This window comes from Neovison vison, chromosome 3 (genome assembly GCF_020171115.1).
Source record: "Neovison vison isolate M4711 chromosome 3, ASM_NN_V1, whole genome shotgun sequence".
NCBI lineage: Eukaryota > Metazoa > Chordata > Mammalia > Carnivora > Mustelidae > Neogale > Neogale vison.
The window spans coordinates 133,344,285-133,371,720 of NC_058093.1; the positions used below are offsets into that span (position 1 = coordinate 133,344,285).

General features: G+C 38.8%; 1 protein-coding gene across 3 annotated transcripts; it reads left to right on the forward strand.

Annotated features, from left to right (window-relative positions):
• Positions 1 to 41: 41 nt before the first annotated feature.
• Positions 42 to 23,414, forward strand: DSEL (dermatan sulfate epimerase like). Of its 3 annotated transcripts, XR_006383878.1 has the most exons (4): positions 42 to 176; positions 1,005 to 5,536; positions 19,106 to 19,159; positions 19,738 to 23,414. XR_006383878.1 is itself a non-coding variant. In XM_044242835.1 (3 exons), the coding sequence occupies exon 2, from the start codon at positions 1,859 to 1,861 to the stop codon at positions 5,525 to 5,527; it is 3,669 nt and encodes a 1,222-aa protein (XP_044098770.1). In that variant the 5' UTR covers positions 42 to 176; positions 1,005 to 1,858; the 3' UTR covers positions 5,528 to 5,536; positions 19,106 to 23,414. The 3 variants fall into 3 exon arrangements, 2 of the variants coding, with proteins under 2 accessions (XP_044098770.1, XP_044098769.1); XM_044242835.1 differs by having other exon boundaries at positions 19,106 to 23,414; XM_044242834.1 differs by lacking the exons at positions 19,106 to 19,159; positions 19,738 to 23,414 and having other exon boundaries at positions 1,005 to 6,412.
• The last annotated feature ends 4,022 nt before the right edge of the window (positions 23,415 to 27,436 follow it).

Genomic DNA, 27,436 nt, shown 5'->3' on the forward strand with positions numbered 1-27,436 from the left:
AAGCGTGGGGCCGCAGCCTGTTGGAGCGCGGCGGGGGGGTGCCGTGCCCCGGGCGCGGGGAGCTCTGCGGGAGGCGGCGCGGCCAGGCTCCCTGTGCGGAGCAGTTTTCTGCAACTCTCCACCTCCTCCTCCCTGGGCCCAGCGCAGCCGGGAGACCCTGTCCACATCTGCGGAAGGTAAGCGGACTTGGCCATTTAGGGGTCGTTGTCCCCAAACCACAGCCAGAGGTCGAGGCTGGGGAGCGAAGGCCGGGAGCGGCACGTTCGTAGGTTCGAGGAGGCGAACGAAAAAAAAAATGCAACAGGCGGGGCGGTTCAGGAAACTCCAGCGTTGATGTTTCCTACGGAGAGGAGACTTGTCCAAGACTGAAACTTGGTTAGGCTCTTCAAGCCGAGGACGGGCAGAGGCGACGCTGCACCTTAGTCTGGGTCTGAGCTCCCTCTGGTGGCCTCTCGTGAGTTCGGAAGCCGAGGCCGCAGGTGAGGTCGGAGCGCCGCTTGCTTGCTCCCACGCCTGGCCATCCTGTCCCCTCTGAGAACCGTGACTGGTCGCAGTAGTTTCCCATACAAGGTGCCTTTTGATCCCATAAAGCGAATCCCTTAACCGGAATCAGAAAAGGTCTTTTCAACCTCTGCTCTTTGTCCCTGAGTCCTTTGCCACCAAATCAACAAGAATGATAGCAGGAATCTCATCTTTGTTTAACCGCCCTTGAATAAAAACACGTTAAAGGAGTAAAGCAAGCCACAGTCAAAATAAATGCTGCAGGAAAGTTGCGTTTGTAGCTACTTGTCATCTGCCACCGTTCATTGTTCTCCTAATCGGTCCATTTAAAAGTGTAAGAAAAATAAAGGATCACTTGAGCTAACTTAGATTGTATTCAGTTACAGATTTTATTGTGATTCTAAAATTTCTGTCAAGAGATTGTAGAACGTGTAAGTCATCAGTTCATGTCCACTTCCGGCATATCTGTAGCCTCAGAGAATTTCTTTTTGTTTTTCCTCCAGAAAGGAGTGTCATGAAAAAGGAACAGAAAAGAACCGTCCCTCTTGGTGAATCGGGAGTTTTCTCTCCCAGTTGGTGGCTACTTCATGATTGGAAAAAAAGTACCTAGGTGGCTGAAGAGATTAGATTTGTGTAGTTGTACAGATGAAGCTGATAAAAGAAGACATGAAAATGCTTTCTCTGGGTCGTAATGGGTGATGAGTAAGTAAGCCTGAACAAGACAGATTTGGAATGAGGGCAGAAATTTTGATTTTTTAAAGCCAAGTAGGACTTTGAACACTTGTTGAGGATGTTCTTTTCCCAAAAATGGAAGAAGAAAAAATTTTCAAAGCAAAAATGTAAAAAGTGGAAGGAGAGAACAACCAAGTCGACGTCAAGAATTTCAGTACATCATGCGCTCCTTTGGGCAAACCGGCGCAAGCATCGTACATGTGGGTGATTTTATCACTAGAGATGGTTTTCTACCCTAGGAACAACTTTTTAATTCGGATTCTGGAGTGTTTACTCTTTTTTTTTTTTTTTTAAACTGTGTGTTTTGACTCTTCATGTTAGATAGATTTGTGTAAATGAACTAAAACCTGAATCTCTAGTAGGTTTGACTATACCACTGTTTGCTATGTGATACAGAAACATTATACAGGTTCTAACATTCCTTGAAGTTTTATTGGAAGCAGATCTGTGTCAGGGAAACAGACAGTATAAGTTTTCTCTTTTTGGCAACTCAGCTTGCTTTGAATGAACCGAGCGTCAGCTGGATTTCACAGTACATATGATTTATAATCTTTGTGTTAAAGGCCTTAAATGTATGTTTTATTCCAGGCAGAGGGAAATACATTGAGCACTGTTTTTGACATGTATGCCTAAGGAAGGAACTCCCCGATGGATCATGGCGTTAATGTTTACAGGACATTTCTTGTTTTTAGCATTAGTGATGTTTGCTTTCTCTACTTTTGAGGAATCTGTGAGCAATTACTCTGACTGGGCAGTTTTCACAGATGATCTAGATCAGTTTAAGACACAGAAAGTGCAAGATTTCGAACCCCATCAAAAGATGAAAAAAAGTGTGCTTCATCCAAGTTTGTATTTCGATGCTGGAGAAATCCAGGCAATGAGACAGAAGTCCCGTACAAGCCATTTGCATCTCTTTAGAGCTATCAGAAGTGCAGTCACAGTTATGCTGTCCAACCCCACATACTACCTACCTCCACCCAAGCATGCTGATTTTGCTGCCAAGTGGAATGAGATTTATGGTAACAATCTGCCTCCTTTAGCATTGTACTGTTTGTTATGTCCCGAAGACAAAGTTGCCTTTGATTTTGTCTTGGAATATATGGACAGGATGGTTGGCTACAAAGACTGGCTGGTTGAAAATGCACCAGGGGATGAGGTTCCTGTTGGCCATTCCTTAACAGGTTTTGCCACTGCCTTTGACTTTTTGTATAACCTACTGGATGATCATCGAAGACAAAAATACCTGGAAAAAATATGGGCCGTTACAGAGGAAATGTATGAGTATTCCAAGGTCCGTTCATGGGGCAAACAACTTCTCCATAATCACCAGGCTACTAACATGATAGCGTTACTCACCGGGGCTTTGGTGACTGGGGTAGATAAAGGATCTAAAGCAAACATATGGAAACAGGCTGTAGTAGATGTGATGGAAAAGACGATGTTTCTGCTGAATCACATTGTCGATGGTTCTTTGGATGAAGGTGTGGCCTATGGGAGCTACACGGCTAAATCAGTCACACAGTATGTTTTTCTAGCCCAGCGTCATTTCAACATCAACAACTTGGATAACAACTGGTTAAAAATGCACTTTTGGTTCTATTATGCCACCCTTTTACCAGGCTTCCAGAGAACTGTGGGTATAGCAGATTCCAATTATAATTGGTTTTATGGTCCAGAGAGCCAGTTAGTGTTTTTGGATAAGTTTATCTTAAAGAATGGAGCTGGGAATTGGTTAGCTCAGCAAATTAGAAGGCACCGACCTAAAGATGGCCCAATGGTCCCCTCCACTGCCCAGAGGTGGAGTACTCTTCACACCGAGTTCATCTGGTATGATCCTCAGCTCACCCCACAGCCTCCTGCTGAATATGGCACTGCAAAAATGCACACATTCCCTAACTGGGGTGTTGTCACCTATGGGGCTGGGTTGCCAAATACACAGACCAATACCTTTGTGTCTTTTAAATCTGGGAAGCTAGGGGGGCGAGCCGTGTATGACATAGTTCACTTTCAGCCATACTCCTGGATTGATGGGTGGAGAAGCTTTAACCCAGGACACGAACATCCAGATCAGAACTCATTTACTTTCGCCCCCAATGGGCAAGTATTTGTTTCTGAAGCTCTCTATGGACCCAAACTGAGCCACCTTAACAACGTACTGGTGTTTGCTCCGTCCCCCACAAGCCAGTGTAATAAGCCCTGGGAAGGTCAGCTGGGAGAATGTGCACAGTGGCTTAAGTGGACCGGTGAGGAGGCTGGGGATGCGGCAGGGGAGATCATTACTGCCTCTCAACATGGAGAAATGATATTTGTGAGTGGGGAAGCTGTGTCTGCTTACTCTTCAGCAATGAAGCTGAAAAGTGTGTATCGTGCTTTGCTCCTCTTAAATTCTCAAACTTTGCTAGTTGTCGATCACGTTGAGAGGCAAGACAGTTCCCCAATAAAAACTGTCAGTGCCTTCTTTCATAATCTGGACATTGATTTTAAGTACATCCCGTATAGGTTTCTGAACAGGTACAATGGCGCCATGATGGATGTGTGGGACGCACACTACAGAATGTTCTGGTTTGATCATCGTGGCAGGAGTCCCATTGCTAGCATACAGGAAGCCGAGCAAGCTGCTGAATTTAAGAAACGGTGGACTCAGTTCGTTAATGTCACATTTCAGATGGAATCCACAATCACAAGGATTGCGTATGTCTTTTATGGACCGTATGTCAATGTTTCCAGCTGCAGATTTATTGATAATTCCAACTCTGGACTTCAGATTTCTCTCAACGTCAATAATACTGAACATGTTGTGTCCATTGTAACGGACTACCATAACTTGAAGACGAGATTCGATTACCTGGGTTTTGGTGGCTTTGCCAATGTGGCTGATGAGAGCCACATAACCCGATTTGGTTTGGGCACTCAAGCAATAGCAAAGCCCGTAAGACAGGACAGGGTTATTTTCCCCTTTGGATTTAAATTTAATATAGCAGTTGGGTTGATTTTGTGCATTAGCTTGGTGATTTTGACCTTTCAGTGGCGGTTTTACCTTTCTTTTAGAAAGCTAATGCGGTGGGTCTTAATCCTTGTCATTGCCTTGTGGTTTATTGAGCTGCTGGATGTGTGGAGCACTTGCACTCAGCCCCTCTGTGCAAAGTGGGCAAGGACGGAGGCCGAGGCGAGCTCGAAGTCTTCGTCTAACCAGGGGCACCGTCTCGATCTTCCCGACGTTGTCATTACCTCACTTCCTGGTTCAGGAGCTGAAATTCTCAAACAACTTTTTTTCAACAGTAGTGATTTTCTCTACATCAGAGTTCCTACAACCTACATTGAAATTCCTGAAACTGAATTCGAAATCGACTCATTCGTAGATGCCTGTGAATGGAAGGCGTCGGATATCCACAGTGTGCATTTCCGTTTACTCCGAGGCTGGTTGCAGTCCTTAGTTCAAGACACAAAACTGCATTTACAAAATATCCATCTGCATGAACCCAGTAGGGGTAAACTGGCCCAATATTTTACAGCAAATAAGGACAAAAAAAGAAAATTGAAAAGGAGAGAATCTTTGCCCGAACAAAGAAGTAGAATGAAAGGCACCTTTGATAGAGATGCTGAATACATTAGGGCTTTGAGGAGACACCTGGTCTCTTACCCAAGCGCGCGACCTGTGCTCAGCTTAAGCAGCGGGAGCTGGACCTTAAAGCTTCGTTTTTTTCAAGAAGTTTTAGGAGCTTCTATGAGGGCATTGTACATAGTAAGGGACCCTCGGGCATGGATTTATTCAATGCTGTACAGTAGTAAACCAAGTCTGTACTCTTTGAAAAATGTACCAGAGCACTTAGCTAAATTGTTTAAAATAGAGGGAGGTAAAGGCAAATGCAACTTAAATTCAGGCTACGCTTTCGAGTATGAATCGTTGAGGAGAGAATTATCAAAACCCAAGTCAGATGCAGTCTCCCTGTTGTCCCATTTGTGGCTGGCAAACACAGCCGCAGCCCTGAGAATAAATACAGATTTGCTGCCCACCAGCTACCAGCTGATCAAGTTTGAAGATATCGTACATTTTCCTCAGAAAACCACTGAAAGGATTTTTGCCTTTCTTGGAATACCTTTGTCTCCTGCTAGTTTAAACCAAATATTATTCGCCACTTCCACAAACCTTTTCTATCTTCCCTATGAAGGGGAAATATCGCCCACTAATACTAATGTTTGGAAACAAAACTTGCCTAGAGATGAAATTAAGCTGATTGAGAACATCTGCTGGACACTGATGGAGCGTCTAGGATACCCAAAGTTTACGGACTAAATGCTGCAGGTCAGCAGAAATTTGCACTAATCCTTTGCAGCCCGGTTTGTGGATGTGAAGAGTTTGTTTATTCTTGTACTTTGTGTGTGTGTGCGCGCCTGCGCGAGCGTATTCAGTTTGTTACTTGCACAGAGATTATTTTAAAACTAGGCACCATATTTGGCCTAGGAGGATTTATTTTTATGTCACTACTTTCCTTGCCTTTGTTTCTGAATTTTTTTTTTTTTTTTCTGCTGAAATGTTCCTGCTAGAGGCATGGATGAGGTTATATGATGGCGGTCGGGGGAGGTAAGAAGATTTTACAGGTCTTTGTCCAGCCGTCTCCCTCATCTGTAACTGTGCTGATCTATCGTGGAACCTCAAATACTGCTAAAGGCCTTTCAATTGCTGCTTTGCCCAAGCATCTCTTGCTTTCAAGATGGACTACAAAAGTTCCTTATCTTTTTTAAAAGATCTTCTAACACATTTTTCTTGCACCAAAAAAAAAAAAAAATTGTTGTTTTTTTTTTTTTTTTCCTGTGTATAATGTTCAGTGATATCACTGGGGAAATGGTGAGAGCTCCTATCAGAACTATAGAATTCCTTCTGGGAAATACAGATAAAAATACAGAATGAACATTTTTTTCAGGTCCGAAACAGTGATCTGAAAAGCCTCAAGTTTTTTACTTAGAAATAATAAGGAGTCAGTCTTTGAACGGTCTGGGTGCCAAGGGCTGGTAGAGTATTTTCAACTCGCTTGTCTGTTTAAAACTCTTCTCTTTCTTGCCTCCTTGAGCTACAGCTGGTCCCCTCACACCACTCACACCCTGTCCTTTCCATCACTGTCATGCAAAACAATCCATTATTACTAATTGTTGAAGTCCTGACATTTGTGGGAACTTCCCCCCCCCCCCCCCGATGATTAATTTTGCATTAAAGCCTGACACTTAGAATCCAATTTCTTTTTGTGGAATGATCACTGTATGACTCAGAGAAGGCAGTGCTGCTGCCGCCAGTGTTTTTTTAGACTGGAAACAGAATTGGAATACTGCCGGACTTATCCTGCATCCCTTTGAATGAGTTTACAGACTGCCAGTGTCTGCAAAAGTTAAAGGCAAATGGGAGATGATGTCAGAGGCATCTGTTTCCTTTGCCATCTGCATCTTATTATAAATGTAGTCGTCATAAAATGTGCTTCATTTTATTTTGGTAGGCTCTGAAATCAAAATGTCATGCCATTAGAAGCCAGTGGAGTAATTAGAATGCATTGGACGAAAACCATGAGGCAATGTCGAGACCTGATGAAAATCTCTGTACAGGTTGCAGTCTTCCTGACGTTTCAAACTGTAGTTTCCCCAAGCTCTCCAACACGTGGGAGTCTGTCATTCTGACCTAGATAAAGGTGGTTCTTTCTCAGTAGTTTGGTATTATGTCAAAATGTGCCTCCAGAGTGATAAAGCTGTGGCTACGTTACGTTCCAGCGACACCTAACTTGGCTGTCATTTTTCTTCTGTGCTAGTGTGAATGCAGACTTCTCCTCCTCCCCTAGATCTCCTTCCTTCCCACCACTCTCCCTGCCTTGTCTCTGCAATGTCAAAATGAATGAAATCCTGTTGTATTAATATAGCTTGAGGGGGCAGCTCGAGACCGGATTCTGCACAGGTATTCTCAAGGAAGGTTATTCTAACCTATCTCAGGGTTATCAACAAGCAGGTAAAATTGCTACATGGATGGTGACACTCTTTGCATTATTGGTCATAGTCTCAGCGTTTGCTTTCAATGCCCACGATGTGTGATCTCAAATCAGATCAAATAGAAAGGCTTTGAGTTGGCAGTAATAGCAGGTCTGATGAAGGTAGGAATTGCACAGGTGCAGAACCTGTGCCACTGCCTTTTAATATTGAGGGAACAGCCCCCCCCCCACCTGCCCTGGGGAAGGAGAGAACCAGGTGGAGTGTGTGGAGGGGTTGGAGGAGAGGTGGTAAAACGAAGAAGAGTATTCCTGTGAATGAGCATGGGAACGTTTACTGAGAGCTAACGGAAGGGGCGTATTTATCAAAGTGATCTTCACAAGGTGTCCTAACTTTCAGCCCCACACGGCAATGCCAACAGGAATTCCCCTGGTACTATACTCGCCCACCCCCACCCCGAGGGAAAGTCTGCTGCAAGAGACCCCTATTTGCAGATTCCCCAGTGAGGGAAGATTATGAGTGAGGGATGACCCAGCCGTTGGATCTGTACGCAGATGTTCACCCTTGGGACCCTTTGCTTTATCATCATCAGTTCCTGAGGTGACTTAACTCCCAGACCATCCGGGTCCTCTGTCCTTCGACTGTCAGCTTCGGAAAAATTCAAATAGCCTCCACACTTAATATTATTCTTACCATCTTTAAGGGGATGATTGTCACTATGTGCACTTCTAAAGGAAACACCTGTCCTCTCTAAAATTAACTGCTTTATTAACTTCCTCAAACCTAGGCCTAATTGGGATTAAAAACTGTTATTAAAATAATAGAATTTAAGTCTTGAAATTTTAAAAAAAAGTTTTGCTGACAGGAGTAACAAATGCAGTGGTAATAATATGGTTCTCAGTAGTTTGAAAGAATGCAAATCACCCACTTAGGATGAACGAATAAGGCCATATCCAGAATTGAATTGACGGTCCTGAAATTCTGGAGAGGCTAGGAAGTGGGAAACTCTCTTCAGGAAAAGCAAGATGAATTTATGAATATGCTTAAATTTAATTGATAGAAACCTAGAGAGGCACACGTTTTAAGCAAATGACAAGAAAATGTACATATTGGGCAAGATCTTAAAAAAATACATATTAGATCTAGGCCCCAAATATTAGTCCTCTGATTGACTGTCTTTTTAAGCCAATAGAGAAGAGTGAGTAAGTGGCCGACAAGAACGGGATGTTAAACTCCCAGGCAATGGCAGAAGACTCATCGCAAAATCTTCAGTCCCCCTCCACCCACACTAGTGTATCTTAAAAATTTTCCTTTTGTGGCAGTGTTACCCCTCTGCCACGTACTTTTGATTAACATTATCAGCACTTTTGGGTGTATCCTTGAAGATCCAGCCAATCTTGCTATGTAAAGGATATCCAATTATCTGTGAGTAGACATTAGCAATGGTTTTAAAATCACTGCGTTTGATTGGCCTGATTAGCTGATGATAATTAGAAAACCATTCACTGATTAATTTAGGAAAAATGTAAATAGAAGGCAATACAGAAACACCATTTCCAGAGATATAGATGCCTAATCTAGGATATGTCAAGGAATTTAATCTGTGGGCTCTTTACTGCTTATTTAAGTGTTAGCTAAAGCATATCTAATATATATAAAAATGTCTGCTAAGGCAGTTTCTTCCATTATCTGACTAGTGTCCTTATTCCCTTCAAGTTGGCAGAAAAATTCATTTAGATGACTGAATATTCTAAGAACTAAATGACTGAATTCTTGCACAAATGGTGATAGGAACTTCAAACAATACCTTCTAACATTCTCTAACTTGTAGACGTTTGAGCTATAATTTACATGAGCTTGTGTTATATTTAGTCCACATAATGTATACGTATTAATTCCGTTTCCAAAGATCGGTTCAGCTAAGGCTTCCAAACCGGAGAGAGTTTTGTTTTCGTTTTTTTCTTCCACACTTACCCCGTTCTTCAGTGAAGAAAAGACAGAGGGAAGATCATAACCTAGCTTATTGCAACTGTATGTATAACAAGACTCCACTATTAATAAATAAAAAGCTAAAAGCAACTTGGCTACGGTTGGGATAATTTTGTAATAGCTCTTTTCAGCTCTCTGGGCAACCCTGAGGATTTTATGTGCAGCGGAGAAGGCAGGGCCTTGAAATGGGGCGGGGGGGGGGGGGGCGCACTGAATACTGACATTCAGCCTCAGAACTTCAGCCACAAAACTTGACTGGTTAAGTGATGAGCCGCGCTCTTTCCCCCTAACTTAATCCCAGTTCTGTCTCTGACTTGGGCTCATTTCAGTCTTCTGCGTACATCCTCCCACTTACTAAATGGCAAGAACTTCCCTGTACTCTGCACCTGCGCTTGACGTCTGCCCCTGCTGCCATTGTAAGACCTTCATGCTGCGTGATGCCTTGCTCGTGAGGAAGGTTACTCGAGACATTCTCAGTTTGGTGCACGGCACTGGCACAATGAAGCTTTTTTTTTTTTTTTTTTTTAAAGAGAAGGATCTATAGAGAACTAGTCCCCATGTGCTGCACATGGAACCATAAGGTTTTTCTATGCCTGGTTAAAATCCACACAACAACTCTACACAGTACTTATTTTACCAATAAATTTGAAACCCCTACTACCGCTATAGGAAAGACATTTGTGTAAGGGAATTTTTAGTGCATTTACAATTCATCAGCTCATTTATTCACTATACTTTTTGGGTATCTACTGTTGAGATACTAGTGTGAGGGAAGAACAGAAAAACCAGATGACTGACCCTGCTGTGTGAGGAATGAACAGTCTTCCCAGACTTCAAAGCTAATAGGAATTCATCAAGAGGCAGAGAAGGGGGGGCATGCCAGTAAGTGATTACCACCCGAGGAGGGACACCGAAAACTGTTGCCTTTCGCAGTAGATCTGGTCGGTTTATTTCTGAAATGGTGGTTGTGAGGGAAGAGAGTCATTTATTGAGTTAGAGGAAGTTATGCTTGGTAAACTTGGATGGAGATCACGACCTATTTTTTTTCTTAATTAGGTTTTGGCTCTCCTTGTCATAGAGCATCCCATTAATGAGTCGCTTTTCCAAAAGAGCACTGCAAATAGAACAACACCAACATTCCCACTCACTCCGCTGCCCCAACCCTATTCACAACAAAGAAATTTGGTTGTAGGTGAGTAGCAAGAGATGCTCTGAAGAGAAAAGAATCCATGAGTATGGTCTGACTCCTGTGTTTACAGATCATTGCTAGTAATGACAGAGAGAGAACACGTGTCTTACATCCAGAGTCCAGCTGGCCAATAGCATCTTTTCCTGTCCCTCCTCTGAGTGCTTCCAGGCCCGCGGTGTCAGGCACAGATACCAATACTGGGAATGCAGGAGGGAACAGAATCTACGGAGATGACAGTCTGGAGGGGACTAGAAAGAAACACATTTTGCATTTCACAGTGTTTCTAGCTCATAGGAGTCTACACCAAATGGAAGTGCCCACCCGTGTCACATCTGTGGTTAACAAACAGATATATTCAAGTAGAACTCATTTTAGGGGGGAAAAATCTGGTCTTTCCTCTACCAAGTAAATAATACCAGCAGGAAGGGAGGGAAAGAGAAAAAAGGAAAGAAGGAAGAGCGGGAGGAAGGGAGGGAAGGAGGAACGGACTTAGGACACAGAAAGAAAGGTGCACAAGGAGAATCATAACAATTGTGTTAATTATTGCATGAACTATTTAAAAATCTCTTTGAAACCTAACTGTAGTTAAAACGAGAAAAAATTATAATTTGAGCATATGTTTTTCATAATACACTGCGATTACTGTTTCTGTTTTATTTCTTTATACTATTTTTGTATTGCACTCTTTCAAGACCAAATGTAATTTTTCTTTGCAGTATATTAACACTGATGTTGAATTTTACTTACATGTCTCAGGTTTTCAAATGTCTAAGATATGTGATGTTTTCCCTCTCTATGTTGTCTTCCTCTCTATTTTGAATATATACATTGTTCTTAATATATTGTTCTTAATGGTTTAAGGAAGCAGACTTTCTTTTACACACATGATATCTGTGTTGCTTTCATTTTTTATTTATGTATTTTTTTTGGAGACCAATTTAGTTCCCAGTCACTGTACTTTTCTCATTTAGAACATGAGCAATTTCCCTGCATTAAAATCTAGCACCCCTTTATGCATGATGCATAACACACTTCTTATTTATTGCATGATGCAAATAAGGCTCTAAAACTTTATTGTACTACAGTGAAAGAATAGTCTCCAGTTTTTCTGGTATTTATTTACTGTTTTAATTATGTATTTATATATTCCTTCACTTCATTCCAAAAGACTGATTTTATTGTAGATTTGCTTTAAGTACATGAGATTTAAAAATATGGTTATTTTAAGTATATTAAGCCTTTTGATTTGATACCTTAATGTCATAACTTCACAAAACTTTGAAGGGGGAATTTATTTATATGTAAAAGAATGCAGTAATACAACCAGGAAGTAATGAAATTGCTTTCATAAGATATCTATAAAAAGATAAATGCATACAAAGAATGCAGTAAAAGGTGGTTTTACTTTTCATTATCAGACATTAACCTGAGCCCTATGGCTAATTCAGTGCTAATAGTGAACAGTATGCTTACAGGGAGCTTATGAACGCCAACAAACTCGTGGTTATTTGTCCAGATTTACCAAAATAAACTGAATTGCACCCACATTCATTCATGGCTTTGTCTTCTACCCAACACTAATTATAAAACTTAAAAATATCCCATTGTTGAACACATGAGTAGAAAGGAACACGCTTGTGTACACATAACACACATAACTTGACAGAACTCCATTACCATAGAAAGCATAAGGTTTTTTTCTGAATAACTAATGGACAACCCCTGGGGGTCTCCCACAGACTTTGTTTGCACCTTCCCACATTTCCTTGCTTAATTTGAAGAGGGCCATTTCTGTTAAAATGTTATATTTATATAACACTTTATATATTATATGAGCTTCGGAAGTAGGAAAAAAACAAATACAAAGCCCTAGGTCAGTAAATACTGACCAGGTGTGAGGTTTTGGGCAACTTTTTAAATTTTAAATCTCCATTTACTCTGTCAAGCTTTCCTAGAGTCGATGCATGGATTAAATAAAATCACATATAAAAAATGGCAGAACAGTACTTGTTTCCTCTTGGTGATCACCTAAAATTCTCTGGTCTTTTGTATTTTGCTTTAGCATTTAAAGTAGCATCTATTTTAGTGTAGTATTTAATATATCAATTGAGTTGCACAAACATGTAAAATCACAATCATACATTTAATACATTAATTGGAAACAGTGTTTTCTTTACATTTGCATTTCAAGAAAAAAATTTTGTTGCAGCTTTCACTTACTTCACCTTCCATGCCTTTGTCATTTCCAGAGCCATGCCCCCCCCCACCCCCCGAGCATATCATATTTGGAGTTTCATTGAGATCGAGACCATTTTTAATTTAGGTATGATGCAGTGGAAACTGTGTTCCATATTACAAGTGCCTTTTATATAACTTCAAGCATAACTTTCTGCTTATACCTTCATTCAATAGATACATAATTGTGATCTATACTGTAACCATTATATTTTTTTCTATTTTATTTTTCCCACTTATTTATTATGAAATGAGCATGAAACCTGAGGTGTTTAAGAGTATATGTGAACGTTGCATTTACTCCATGAACTATGATGACATAGGGAGAAGCCAATTGGAGGTAATATATCCAAATTACATATATAATGATTGTTCACCTTAATGCCATACTTAACAAAGATTGCATCAATATACAATTATCTGATCTGTCTAGAATATTTTTCTGTTCAATCACGTGTGATTTAACACATATTCTTGAGTTGAGGTAAAATTCTACAGTACCTTGTCTTATAGTTGATGTTTTCTAAGTTCAGATGCTTTCTTGCTTCCATGAATTTATAATAGGATCCAAGAACAAATTCTAGAGCCTCCAGCCAGAAACAGCCTTCCAGCAATGAAGGCAAAAGAGAATGCCCTTCTGTATTAGGTCCAACTGCCGCAGACCTATGGTAATAGGGTTCTTACCATTGATGGACAGGAATTCTATTTCTGTGAGTGGTTTTCCTTGGATATTGCTGTCTACGCCATTACTAAGCATGGTTCCATGCATGCAAATTAGAAATCACTCTTGTGTTGACCCTTGCATATGCCAACTCCACTTACCCCACTTACCAAACTATAAGTACTATGACTACGCAAAATAGGTTACAGTAATATGTTGACACTGAAAAGTTGAGTTGACCCTATCTGAGAAGTCAGAAGCCCTCCTCTATATTATTGATGAGTTTCTGTGGCCAGACCTGGAACCTCAGAGTAAGAATTTACATACTTGCATACTCTCTATATAGTACAAAACATATTTGATACAAAAGAAATTAATAGAATGAGTAAGAGTGTACCTGTCACCCACAAATTACACGAGTAGTTAAGCCTTCCCTTGGACATTCCATTATCACATACTGGTGCTCCCAAAAGTGATCCCAGAGGAAACGTCTGTCCTGGTTTTGTGTTGACTGTTTCCTTGCTTTTCTTTATAGCTCTGCATATGTGTCTGTCCTTGTCAATATAATGTATATTTTTGTGTGGTTTCAAACATTATGTAAACAGCAACATACTGCATATATTTTTATGCAATTTGCTTTTCCTTACTCAAAATTTTGTGGGTCTAATGCATATGGATGTTCATAGGTGTAGATCACTTATTTTCAACATGGTCATATCCCAGTATATGAATATGCCATTATCTGAGCATGCTGTAATTATCTTTTATCTAGCTGGATTTGGGAAATAATCAAACATAACATATTTACAACAGGAAGTATTCAGACATTGCATGTAAAAATTGCATATGTTCTACGATACACCTATTTCAGAATTTTGTTATTGTGTTTTGTTTGTACCCAGAACCACCTTTCCACCCCACCCCACTCCAACCTCCAACATTCTTCCTGATGTGTGTGTGTGTGTGTGTGTATGTGTGTGTGTGTGACTGAAAGCACATCCTGAACTATTCTAGGTGGTGCCGACTTCGTGTTTTTCTAGATTGTCTGTACAAATTGACACTCCAGTCATTATAAGAACATTTCTGTTGCTCCAAGTTTTCTCCTATATTTGACATTTTCAGAACTTTTAAAGATTTTCCTGTCTGGTGGGGTGAAAAGGAGTCATGTTTTTAGTTTTGTTTTTCTGGATATGGAAAGACAAAGATGGGATTGCAGGGTGTTACATTTTTGTGTTTATTGGCAGTCCTCTGATTATTAATGACATTCAGCACATACACCTGATGTGTGTGAGCATATGTAATACTCTTCCTGTTTCCATTTGTTCCTTCTTTTGTGAAATGAAATCCATGCTCATGTTTTCCATCCATTTTTCTATTGAGTTCATTCTTTTCTCTTATTGACTCATTGGAGTTTACCATATATTAATAATACTAATCCTTTTTTGGCTATCTGTGTTGTGAATAATTTTCAGTTTGTATTCTCATGATGCTTGTACTGTAACTTTTGGGATGTATTTTGATGCACAAGTCATTTGAATGTAAGAAAATGCGTCCGTGTTTTTTATCTCTTACGTATACTTTTTTTGCATTGTATTAAAGAATCTTCTCCAAGGCCTTAGCACAGAGAATGTTCTCCTCTATTTTATTTTGAGCATTTTAAATTTTTAATCATTATCTATTGCTGAAAAACAGCATTACCACAAACATAATGGCTTAAAATAACCTATTTACTGTCTCACAATTTCTGTGGGCTGGGGATCCAGGCATGGCTTACCTGGGTCTTTGTTCAGGGTGTCTTACAGAGCTGCAATCAAGGTGCTGCCCAGGATGGGGCTCTTACCTGAGACTCACTTGGAGAAATGAGAGCTTTGGAGCTTTTATGAGCCTTGGCAGGAATCACTTCCTTGTGGGTTGTTGGACTAAAAGCCTCGGTTCTTTTCTGGCTTGGCTGGAAACCGTCCTCAGTCATTTACCATATGGGGTTATCCATATGTCAGTTTCCTTCACAAAAGACAGGATGAGAGAGAATCAGTAGAAAAAGTGCCAACCATGTAGCACATTCACCGAAGTGACACCTAGTCCGTTTTGGTTAGACGCCAAGTCACAGGTCCCAGCCACCGCCAAAGGGAAAGAGTACACAGGGACATGAATATCAGGAGCCGTGGTAATCAGGGGCAATTTTAGAGTCCGTTTAACACAGATTTTGTTTTTTATATTTATTTAATCTGCTTTACATTGATGGTGTTGATTCTGAGATTTTTATTTATTTTTTCTGTATGAGTTATCTGCCGTCCTAGACTGAAAAGATTGAACCACCTTTGCTTTCCCACCATCTTTTGGTGCCATCTCTACCACGTATCAGGTCCTTGTGTCTTGTGTGAGTCTCTTCTGAGCTCTCTGTTTCATTCTGCTGGCAAATTTGATTACGCCAATGATAGTACCACACTGTCTTAATTACTATTGTCTTCCTGTTAGCCTGAAATCTGGCAAGACAAGTCTTTTTATTTTCTCTTCCCTCCATATGCATTTTAGAATTAATTTGCACAGTTCCTCAAAACAAACAAACAAAGAACAATACATGTTAATTGTACATGCATTACATCAATGTTGGAGAATTCACCTCTTAATTCACCTCTCCAGGAGCATGTTATTTCTCCTTTATATAATGCTACATTTGTTACTCTTTTGATAGATTTCAGTCTGAGCACTTTATATATTGTATCTGCAGCAGATGCTATTTATTTTTAATTATAAATCCTATTCGATGCTAGTATATAGAAAATGCAATTGATTTTTGTGTATTTCTGTTGTATCTGGGAACTTATTAAATCCTTTTACTAATTTAATAATTTACCTGTAAATTTTTTCAGAATACTTACATGGAGGCTTGTATAATGTGTAATTAATGAGGATTATATCCCCTTCCTTCTTACTACTTTTTAATGTCCTTAGTGCCTTTGTTAGGGCCTCCTATGAAATAATAAATGGGTTTAGTCCTAGAGAATGTTTCTTGTACCTCTCCTGATGTGAATGGAGTGCTTTCGCATTGCTATTGCACTGACTGAGCATAAATGAATGCTGGTGTGTCCATAGTTTCCCCTTCTCACCATGTGGTGTTCCCTTCTATTTCTAGTTTGAGAAATAACTTTTTATCATCAGAACACGATGAGATTTTTTCAGTGCTCTTCTCGGCATTTGTTTTGATAGCCACATGTTTCTTTGCCTTTATCTCTTCATGTGGTACAAATATGTGAAAATATTTTTTCTTTTGAGATTAAACCAAACTTGATTTGCAAGGATAAAACCAGGCTGGGAATGATTCATTATATTTCTATATGTTGCCGGATTGTGTTTGCTAATATTTATGATGTTGACATCAACATTTGTAATTGTGATTTTCTCATAGTGTACTTATCTAATTTTGAAGTCAGCTTACTTACATAAAATAAATTGAGGACGCTCTATTTTTATATTCTCTGGAAGAGTTTGCATAAGATTGAAATGATCTAAAAATTAAGAATGTTAGAACTTATTCGTAAAACCAACTGGTCATTGTGGGTTTTTTTGTGGAAACATTTTGACTATGTATACAATCGTATTTGATCCTTATAGGCTTCTTTTATTGAGGTCATGTGTTAATTTTGAAGCCCATTTTGGACAAAGGAATTTGTCCTTTTTATGTTCACATATACTGTCCTAAATGTGCTCAAAATGCATTCTACTGCCTCTCTCTAATTATCCAACCCCCACAAATTTTTTTCATCCCTAGTATGCGTGCCTTCTTTCTTTTTGGTCCTTTATCAGGTCTTGCCTTTTATCTAAGTCTTTTCAAAAACTAACTTTTGGCTGTTTTTGTTCATCTTACTATTTTGTATTTATTTGATATCTCATAATTTTGGCTCTTGATCTTCTATATTCCCTTCAAACTATTTCTATTTATTTTCTCTAATTTGCTGCTATTGTTGTTTTGTGTCTTTAATCATATGGCTTTTTTTTTTCTTTCTTTCTTTCTTTTTTTGTCAATGCCCACCACCCAAAAACCACCAGGAGAAAGAGGATTAAGAGGATTTATTGTTTATTACAGTAAAAGGGATGGAAATAGTACAACTTTGCTCTAAATGACCTGTTGTTAGGAAGTGGGGGTAATTCTATGATTGAGTATCTGAATAAATTCTATCTAGAATTCTATCTAGAATAAATTCTATCTAGAAGGAGGGATAATGAGAGGCCAACTCTGTAATTGGTTAAGAAGTAGCCGTCACTCCTATTAGCTAGAAGAAAGGGATGTGTATAGGTTTGGAAAATACTCCCGTTTTTTCTGTGTCCAGACAGACAGACAGTTATGCAGTGGCCTTGCTTTTGTCTTGACCCATCTTAGTCACAGAGTTGCTCTGTTCTTTGAAATAGTTTATGGTCAACGGGAGGACACCAGACCTCCCCGCTGACGGCAGGCCAGCTTCTGCAGGTCCAGAGCTGTTTTGTTTTGTTTTTTATTCTCATTGAAAAATATTTATTCTCTTTATTATGTTAATCTAAGGCTACCAATTTATCTGTAAAATCCTGTTGGTTGTATTCACACATTTTAATGTGTAGTTTTCCCACTATCCCTTCTAAGTATTTTCTGAATCCCAGCGTGATCTCTTATACAACCCTGCCTATTCACATATTTATAGAGTTTCTCTGACTTATCTCTTGCTGTCACTTTTTATCTTCAGTGCATTTTAGTCAGAAACTCTTAGCTGTATTGCACTAGTTTTGTCAGATGTAAGGCTCTCTGCCTGAATATGGACTGGTATCTGGTAAATTTTTATATAAATGCTGTATGTGTTGTGTAAAAATAGTGGATATTCTCCACTTGTTGGGTAAGATACTCTGAAAATCTGCTGGGTCCAACTCGACAATTTTCTTATTCAAACATGTGTATCGGTATGAGTTTTTCCTAATCTTCCAATTACTGTAAAAGCTTAATGTCATTAAAGGCATATGCATGTTATATTTAGTATTTATAAGACATTTTATGAATAGAGCCTTAATATAGTGATTCCCTTTTCTCTAAAATTGCTTTGGGTTTAAACAGTGTTTTTTGGATGCTACTAGATAGCAAGTTTCCCCATCGTTTAGTATTAGCTTATCATATAATTTTCATCTTAATGTCTTAAAACATTTATGGCCATTTATTTATTTATTTATTTATGTATTGAGAGAGAGCTGGGGGGAGGGGCAAAAGGAGAAAGATGATCTTCAGCAGGCTCCATGCCCATATCCAAGGCAGGGCTTGATCTCACCATCTTGAGATCATGACCCGAGCTGAAACCAAGAGTCAGATGCTTAGCCAACTGAGCCACCCAGACCCCTGGCCTTATATTTTTAATATACAGTTTGTAAATACAATTAATTAGATTTTTATTCCCATTCCAAAAATCATTATTTTTTTTATCTCAGGTGTTTAACCTTTTGATTTCATTGTGATTATTCATCTGCTTGGATTTATTTATAATAATTAGTATGTACTTTCTGTTTATAGTTCTCTTTACTATATTCCTTTTTAATTTTTTTCTGTTTTGAATTATTTTGAAATAATTGTCCCTCCTTCCCTTTTGCTGGTTTAGAAGCAATGTATCCTATGTCCGTTATTTTGAGGCTTATAGCAAAATGAAAAGCAAATACCCAATATTTGTTTATACTTACTCACGTGTTTACTCTCTTTCCTTTCTATGCCATCTGACTGTCAGAGTTTTTCATCTGTATCTATTTTTTCCTATTTGAAGTGCATTTTAATATTTCTCTCAATTTTTTTGGCCTAAAATGTGTCTGTTTTTGTCACTCACTCACAGAGGGTTGTGGTGCATTCAGTTGTCGGTCAACAGCACTTTGAATCCATGATCACGGTAAGCGCTTTGGCTACCTCTGTTTTCTTTGTGAGATAAGTAGCAAGACTGATGACTGGGAATGAGACGGGGGCAGCGGTATCGGAGCTTGGAAGCCGCCAGGGAAGGTATAGAATAGTCCTGTGGGAGACTGTAAAGAGGGTGGCAGCGGGAGTGTTGCACCATGGCCCGCAGCCCGCGGGACCCCCTCGATGGGAATGGCTCTGCATTTAGGCCCACAGTTCCTCCCAGCCTTGTTCAGCTGCACCCATGCAAGTGGGGGGGGGGGACAAAAAAAACCCAACAAAACCAAAAAACTTGACAAGTTGGATTGACTAGAAAGTGGCAATATCAGAGTGAGAGGACAGGATAAGAGCATGTGAGATGAGGTTGTGTGTCGGGGGAGGGATTGTCAGAACAGAGACTTAAGAGAAAATAAGGTTTAGGACATAGAATTATAAAGGATCCTAGATTCTGGTGGCACCAGAGACTTTTGTCAGAAACACATTGGGAAGGTAGGAAAAAAACGCTTGAAGAGTAAGCTCTTGGAACTGAGATTACTGAAACATGGAAATGACTGCTTCCTTCAAACCACGCAGGAGGAGAGCCCAAGAGAGCATAGCCAACCCTTGAATGAAGTTCAGAGAAGAAATGCCTTCTGGGGTGAGCCACGTTAGAGTGGGGACAAGAGAGGAAAAGGCATGTGCAGAGGAGACATGGGGATGTGGAAGATTTTACTGGCTGAGTTCCCCAAGGCACAACGCGGAAGTCTCAGGAGCTGGAGAAGCGTGGGAAATAGTTTTGAACAGTATCACTTGGTTTTAGAGTGTAGCCGAAGAGAAAAATGGGATTTTTGGCCTGAATGCTCTTGGGATTGTTGGCCTGAATGTCAGGAGCATATGTGTTTACGGTCGGCGAGCCGAAACAAGACAGCCCCACCAGCTGAACCTCTGCTGGACGCACCTGAGGCAAGCGACTCAGATTTTTTGTCCCTCTCTGCACATCCGCATATGACACGTGTCTTGATCGTTGATTTGGGGCTACCAAGTAAGTGTTAGAAAGTAAGCAAAAGTGTTAGAAAGTAAGCAAGTTTGCCAAGACAGAATCTGCAAATACCAAGGGCCCACTGTATCTTGGGTTTTTTTCCCTCCTAATCTGACTCTTTGGTCTTTCAAGGATCTCTGCCTGGAAAACAGCTTCCAAGCTACCCCCCTTCTGGGTGCCCGAGTGCTGCCCGACTCACTGGAACATCACCAGAGGTTCTGCCTGGCTCTTTCTTCCTATAACTTATGAAAATGTTTGTCTTGATCTTACCCTTTCCTTCATTTTTCAGCACTTTTGAAGAGTGATATTATTTATTCTCAATAAGCCATTGAGAGGGGACTTCTGATTTTTTTTTTTTAAGAGTGTTCTTTGCAGAAAGTCTTGAAAGTAGAGTCAAATTTGAAGAACACCCAACAATCCCTCACTGAGGAACAGCTTCTATTAACATCTGACCAAGTCCTTTTACTTTCAAGTTTGTAAAGATGCAGTGTTCTGCACTGGGATCTAACTTGAATCCAATTTTCAATTAATAGGGTCAATGTAGGCCCAGTGATATTAATTCTAACTATGGACCTAATTGCTAATTTTTTTAGGTATATTTTAAGTTTATCATTCTCAATGGCTTTCAAAAGGCATTGTTGTCAGTGTGTCCAATTCAGTAATTAGAAGGTGAGGCATACTGTGCAGAGTAGGAACCAATCTTATTTTTCCCCCAAGTACCCTAAAATATGTTTCAGATGCATTAACGATAGCAGTGTAAACACAGGCATTTCAAACGACAAAGAGGGAATAATTGTTTATACAATATCGTGGGCGAAGAGGGCAGGACTAACTAAACATGGTCTCAAAGACAGAAACCAGAGAAGAAAAGACCAAGAGATTTGCATGAATATTTTTAAAATTTTCTCTATGTCAAAAACCAAACTAGTAACAATAAGAGCATTAAAAAAGATTAGAAAACACAATTTCACCATAAACAAGTAAAGATTTAAAGTCTTAGTGTAGAAAAAGATCTGTGTATTTGTAGACAAAAAATGATTATCGCAACTTTAAATGACAGAATTTAAAAGGGATAAAACATACATCAAGCGAATAATCTGTTTCACCAATTCCTAGTACAAATACTGTTATTTTCCTTTTAGTTTATAATTCATAGTTTAAACTTCAGATTATTTCTTCTTAAGGCCAATCCTCCCACTACTAAGTAATGGGGGAGAAAAGAAATACAGGAAAAAAGGTCTTAAAGTTCCTTGGGATTTAGTCAAGATTTCAGAACTACTTCCAAACATAAAATGAAGAAAGAGCTATAATCCCTTATGGCCAAAACTTTCCCTGCTTCTCACCGGTATAAAGTGTCGTTTAGTTGATTGGTCCTGCCGAACTCAACAAGTGACTCGTCTACAAGGGCTAGAATTGCGTGCTTACACTGTTTCTGTGCAGCTCATATTGCTGACCCATGCACAAAAGTCTAATTCATTTGAGCTTTCACTCTCTCTCTTTTTTTCTTAATTATTTTCTCTAAAGCACAACCTACTAGGCATTGCTATTGAGTCTAGAAAATCTGCCTACATTAGGTACACATCATGCAGAAACCACCATCCATCCCTCCCCAACCTTGAAAAAAAAACAAAAAACAGAAAACAAAAACCCACATACTTCTGTTGAGCCTGAATCACCAGCCTCAAATCCTCTCCCACGGTAATCTGATTTCTGGTATTTTCTTGTCCTTTTCTGCACATACAATAGTTTTTGGGGTCATGCTGAACGAAATGTCAAGGTCTCCCTACTTCCAAGTTTTGAAAAAGAAAGATTGATATAGGTCACTGCATTTTCACAAATGTCCTGGATCCTTCAATAAAGAAATCAGTAGTCATCATAGTGACTAGTTTGGTGTCCCACACCATAGGTGAGGGACTTTTCTCAACCCACAGAAGTTTCCTTGTCTCAAGCAAACAGGCTCCAATTTATGTTACCACACAGTTATGTTGAAACTGTGTTTCTGTTGCTTATTTCTTGTTGTACGCAGTATGAGAACAGAATGCATCCTCTGCCTGGGTAAAAAACTTGGAAAGTCAAAAGATACAACTGACCAAGAAATATTAACACCATCAAAGCCACTATTAAGTATATAAATTCAAATTAAGAAGAAACCGATATTATATCTTAGTTTATAGAGCAAGAAAAGACCACCCATTTTGCTGGATGTAGCAAAAAAGTAAATTATCAACTAAAGCTTTGGAAATATAAGTATCGATTATTTATTAAAAGCAAGTTGGCTGTATGCCAGGTATTTCAAAGCTCCTCTCTTTCACCACCATACATTGCCTTTTGGCCCAGAATTCTCATTTCAAGCATCTTATTCCATAGGAAAACAAAAAAGAAACATGAAAGATGTATATATAAGGATGTTCATCACAAGTGTCCTTCATCACATCAGGACATTGAAACTTCCTAAAGGCACAAGAAAATCAATGAAGATACATAGTAGCTGACTAGAAAAATCCTTCTGATAACTTTTTATTAATTAATTATGAGAAACGGCTATAAAAGAATATTATTTTAATATTGGATAAATTTATATCTATAGATTAGACTGAAGTATGTCAAAAGTCATTCTAATAAGTCAACAATGATTAAATATCAGTAATTTCCAATTATTCAATCTAATGTTATATGCATTGATATCTGAATTATCCATACAGTCATATTTTTTATACACATACTTATGGATTATTACAGGTCAAATGTTAGCATGGTTATCTTTGGGTATTGAAATTTCAGATGAGTGTTTTTAGTTTTCTTTATGCTCATCTGTGATGCTATTAGAATAATTGTTTTAAAATGATGGGAGAAACTAATTGAAAACTTAAAGAGAAACATACCAAAGTATTCCCCCGCCAAATAGTATCCTCAGAGGATTAAATACAAAATTTAAAAACTGAGTTAAAAGGGCTATTAAGCAAATGAATAACTATTCAATCTCAAAAGTTTTGAAAACAACTTGAAATCAGACTTTTTGCCCCAAAACAAAAAATGATTTTAAAAATAGATGACTTCATTTTTTAAACAAAGTAAGTGCTTTTACATAGTGCTGCTGTTCACAGAATTTTCATGAATAATAAATGGCAATAGATAGGAAAAGCCTAAAAGATGTGAATAGCCTTTCATTCAACACTTCCAGCTCAAATTAAATTACAAATAAATCTACTTCATTAATTTGAAACATACTTTAATTAGACTTATTTTGTGAAGTTTTCTTTTTATAATTTATATAAATAGGAACATATTGAATTTCTTTTTTCCTTTTTTTTCTTTCTTTTTTCTTCCTCTTTTCCTTTAATGACCATTTATGAAATGACAACTATGACCAGGTAAAGTGAAAGATTCATAAGGACATGATCTAGATTATTCCAGGAAACAGCTAAAAAATAAAATGGCCAGAGAACAACCAAACCCAATCCCTAGCCCATCTAATGGTCAGTAGTAAGCAGAGTATGAAGTCAGCACCAAACTTTGAAAATGAAAGGGTGATTGTTGTTTTAAGGTATTGTGAATGAAAAAGAAATAGACCAAAAATATCATTGTCAACCACGTCACTCCTGATTTATTACTTCGTATTCTGTTCTTTTTTTTTTTTTTTTAAGATTTTTTATTTATTTATTTGAGAGAGAGAGTGAGAGAGAGAGAGCATGAGAGGGGAGAAGGTCAGAGGGACAAGCAGACTCGCCATGGAGCTGGGAGCCCGATGTGGGACTCGATCCCGGGACTCCGGGATCATGACCTGAGCCGAAGGCAGTCGTTCAACCAACGGAGCCACCCAGGCACCCCGTTTTCTGTTCTTATGGTAGGATTCTCCTAGAGTCCTAACTTTCATCTTAGACCAGATGGTGAGGACAATGAATGTGATGGTGGTGAATTCTCTTCAGGGACACTTTTTAATTCTTGGTATTCTGTGTCACTCCTGCTTTTAAGAGGGGTACCCTGCAGAAGAACCAGACATGGCTAGGAGTAAATGATTATAGGTCCTTAGAACTTCTTTTTCTTTCATTATTACTTACTATCTGATTGTTAGATAGTTGGAAGTGTGTGTTTAGTTTTCAAATATTTAGAGGTTTCCTTTCATTTCTTTCTTTTATTATACATCTTATTTCATTGTGGTTAGTATCATTTCAAGCCTAGAATGTGGTCTGTCTTGTTAACTGTACTTTGTGCACTTGGAAAGAATGACTATGCTGATATTATTAGGTGAAATATTTTATAACTGTCAATTCCATCGAGTATACTTATATAATGTATATCTTTACTATTCCCTTTAGCCTGAAGGACTTCCTTAAAACTCTTAGTACAAAGCTGCTGAGAAAGCATTCTCTCCCTCTTTTTCTCTCTCATTGAAAAATATTGTCATTTTCCTTTAATTTTTGAAAGATATTTTGAAAGAAATTTTGAAACGTATCTTCTGGTTTCTGTTGATTTTGATGAAAGGTCATCAATCAGTCCTATCACTGCCCCCATGTATTTTTAAAGTGTTCGTTTTAAATCTACACTTTGAAATTTTTCTTTCAGCTTGATTGGCAACAGTTTATTATGATTTGCCAGTGGATTATTTTCTTTGTATTTATGGTGCTTGACATTGACGAACCTCTTAAATATGTAAATGTGTGTTTTTCATCAGAGAAATTTTGTCCACTGATTCTTCAGATCTATTTCCCTTCCTATTCTAGGATTAAATTCACATGTGTATTTAAACCTTTATTTTAAAAGAGTAGCTTGACTAAACTGAAACCACAAGGTCTGTCTTCCTGTTGTCAACAACCGCTGAAACTTGCTTTCAGTTCTTTTGGCCTTATCTGGTGTGCTCAAATTCTGTTATGTACCATCCTAGCTTTGGCTCTGCCGGCAATCTGGCTAGAGTCTATATGCAGAATTTGGTCTTGCTATCCCATGGTTTTCTTTCCTGTACTTTCACTTTCATTTTCTCTTTCTCTTTCTCTTCCTCTCTCTCTTTCTCATTTTCTCAATTCAGGCATAGGCATGACATCTATCTTGTCATTCATCAAAAGGGTAAGCATGCAGTTTTCTGGCTAAGTCTTATTCACTGAATGTAAAGCTACCTTTCTTAGAGATACACAGGGGTCTCCAAATATAAAATAATGTTTCTTTAGTTGGTTGAGGAGTACATGTTTATTCACATCTCCATTTATATTATTTTGTGTATATTTATGAGTTAGTGTATATTAAGGCTACTTTATCAGGTTGAGAGTTTTTAATTTCTAGACAACAGTAAATAATAGTGTTCAACTGGAAAGAAAGAATTTTAGAGTTGGAAGGAATCTTGGCAATCACCTTGTCTGACTATACAAAAAATAATACCTAGGTTACATAGGTGATCTTTCCAAATGGTACATTGTCATTTGTAAAATTGGTATACAAAAACATCCTGAAAATTACCCCAAATACTTACTATTAAATAAAAATCCATGGATATCCTACAGAGTCTTAAATCTATTTTATTTTATATTATTTTAGGCAACAAATCTGTGTTTTAAAGATGAAATATCTCCTGAATGTGGCAGTTTATTACTGCAAGATGATAAGTATTCATTGTGAATTGAAAGGTTACAAATCTACAATTTATAGTTAAACTTGGATAAAAAAGTTGGTTTTCTGTCAAAATATATTTTTATTCTCACTAGCAACAAACTAGATTTAAAATGTTTCCTTATCATCATTTTTCAAGTGTCTTGAGACTATGGGGTTATCTTCTAGCAATGCCCTCTGGATATTATTCATCAGTTTTCCATTTGGCTGCACTCCTGTGATTCTTCAGTAACCTTGAAATAAAACTCATATCCCAGGATACGCTCCTTACTAGCCCCTTCCAGAGAAAATCTGCAATAAAAGAAAAAAAAATCTTCCGAACAATTTGGAAGATTTTTGATATGCTAACGATATGCACTCTGCAGTTTATAAGGAACATTCAGCGTGGATTCTCAAACCTATTCAAACAGACTCCACTTACACAAGCATCCTTGGTATTCATTCTCTCACTTTCAGTAAAGAACTGGGACAGTTAATGCAAAAAGGGATAAATCCCAGGTCTCATCAACTTTGCCGCTTTTGTTCCTAGTTCTTGATTACCTTTCATAGAAATGATAGAGTAACTTCCAAATTGAATAATTTAGAGGATTCATATTGTATATATCCCTTCCTGAGCCCAGATCGTTATTGATCAAATATTATTTTACCCCAGTTTTTTCAGTAGAGATGAACCTAGGTTACTTGCTATTGTAATTATGATATCTCTCCTAGTCTCTGAAATATTATTTTATAATACATTGTTGTAGGTAACTTACTTTGAAATATTAACAGGAGGCTGATTGCACTTCTGCAACTAGCAACAAGTTGTTTTTGTTTTTTTTGTTTTTTTTTTTTAATTGGATGATATTGGTTTTGTGTTAAAAGTTCATGAGAGACTATGGTAGCTTTTGCTGGCAGCTGCAATACCAAAAAGAGATGTTCTGGCTCTGGCTCCAGCTTTGGCTCTGCCAGCAGAGCTGCCCCCAGCCTCTCCTTCAGGAAATTCAGCTCCTTCATATGCAGCACAGCACTAAGGCAGCAGGCTGCAGAGGACAAGATGACCGCTACCCAGATTTGTGTCCATCTCTACCACAGTGCATCACACATCGGTCCTCAAGGCAGATGGTGACCTAGGTCATTCCTGACTTCAGTCCCTCTCACAAGAAGAACAACCAGCACTGATTTGTGGAGAGGATACCATTATGAAACTGTCAGAACGTGGAGATGAAGCCACGACACCTCTCTGGACTCCAGGGTCTGAGAAGAAAAGCATCAGACATGTGCAAGAAGAGAAGCTACATTCTGACTGCATCCCCATCCCAAGGCTGGCGCATTGCCTCACTAAGTGGGGCCCCTGAGACCTGTAGGTTGTCCACTGGGAAAAGAGAGCCTAAAATGCATATTCAGTTTCCCCGCATTGTAAGCTGCTTCTCAGGAGGTCACTCAGGTCTTGCCTCAAAGAGATCCCTGAGGAATCTGTGGGGCTCAATGAATGGGAACCAGGAAAAGACACAGAACAAGGGTGGGACTTCAGAGAAACCAGTAATCAGATCATGGTGGACCACATTCCTTCTTGTCGTAGTACCAGCCAGGGACTCTGTCCACCTGTTGATTTCTAGAGAAATCAGGAACAGGAGGAAAGCTGGAAAATTCACAAATACGTGGAAATCAAACAAC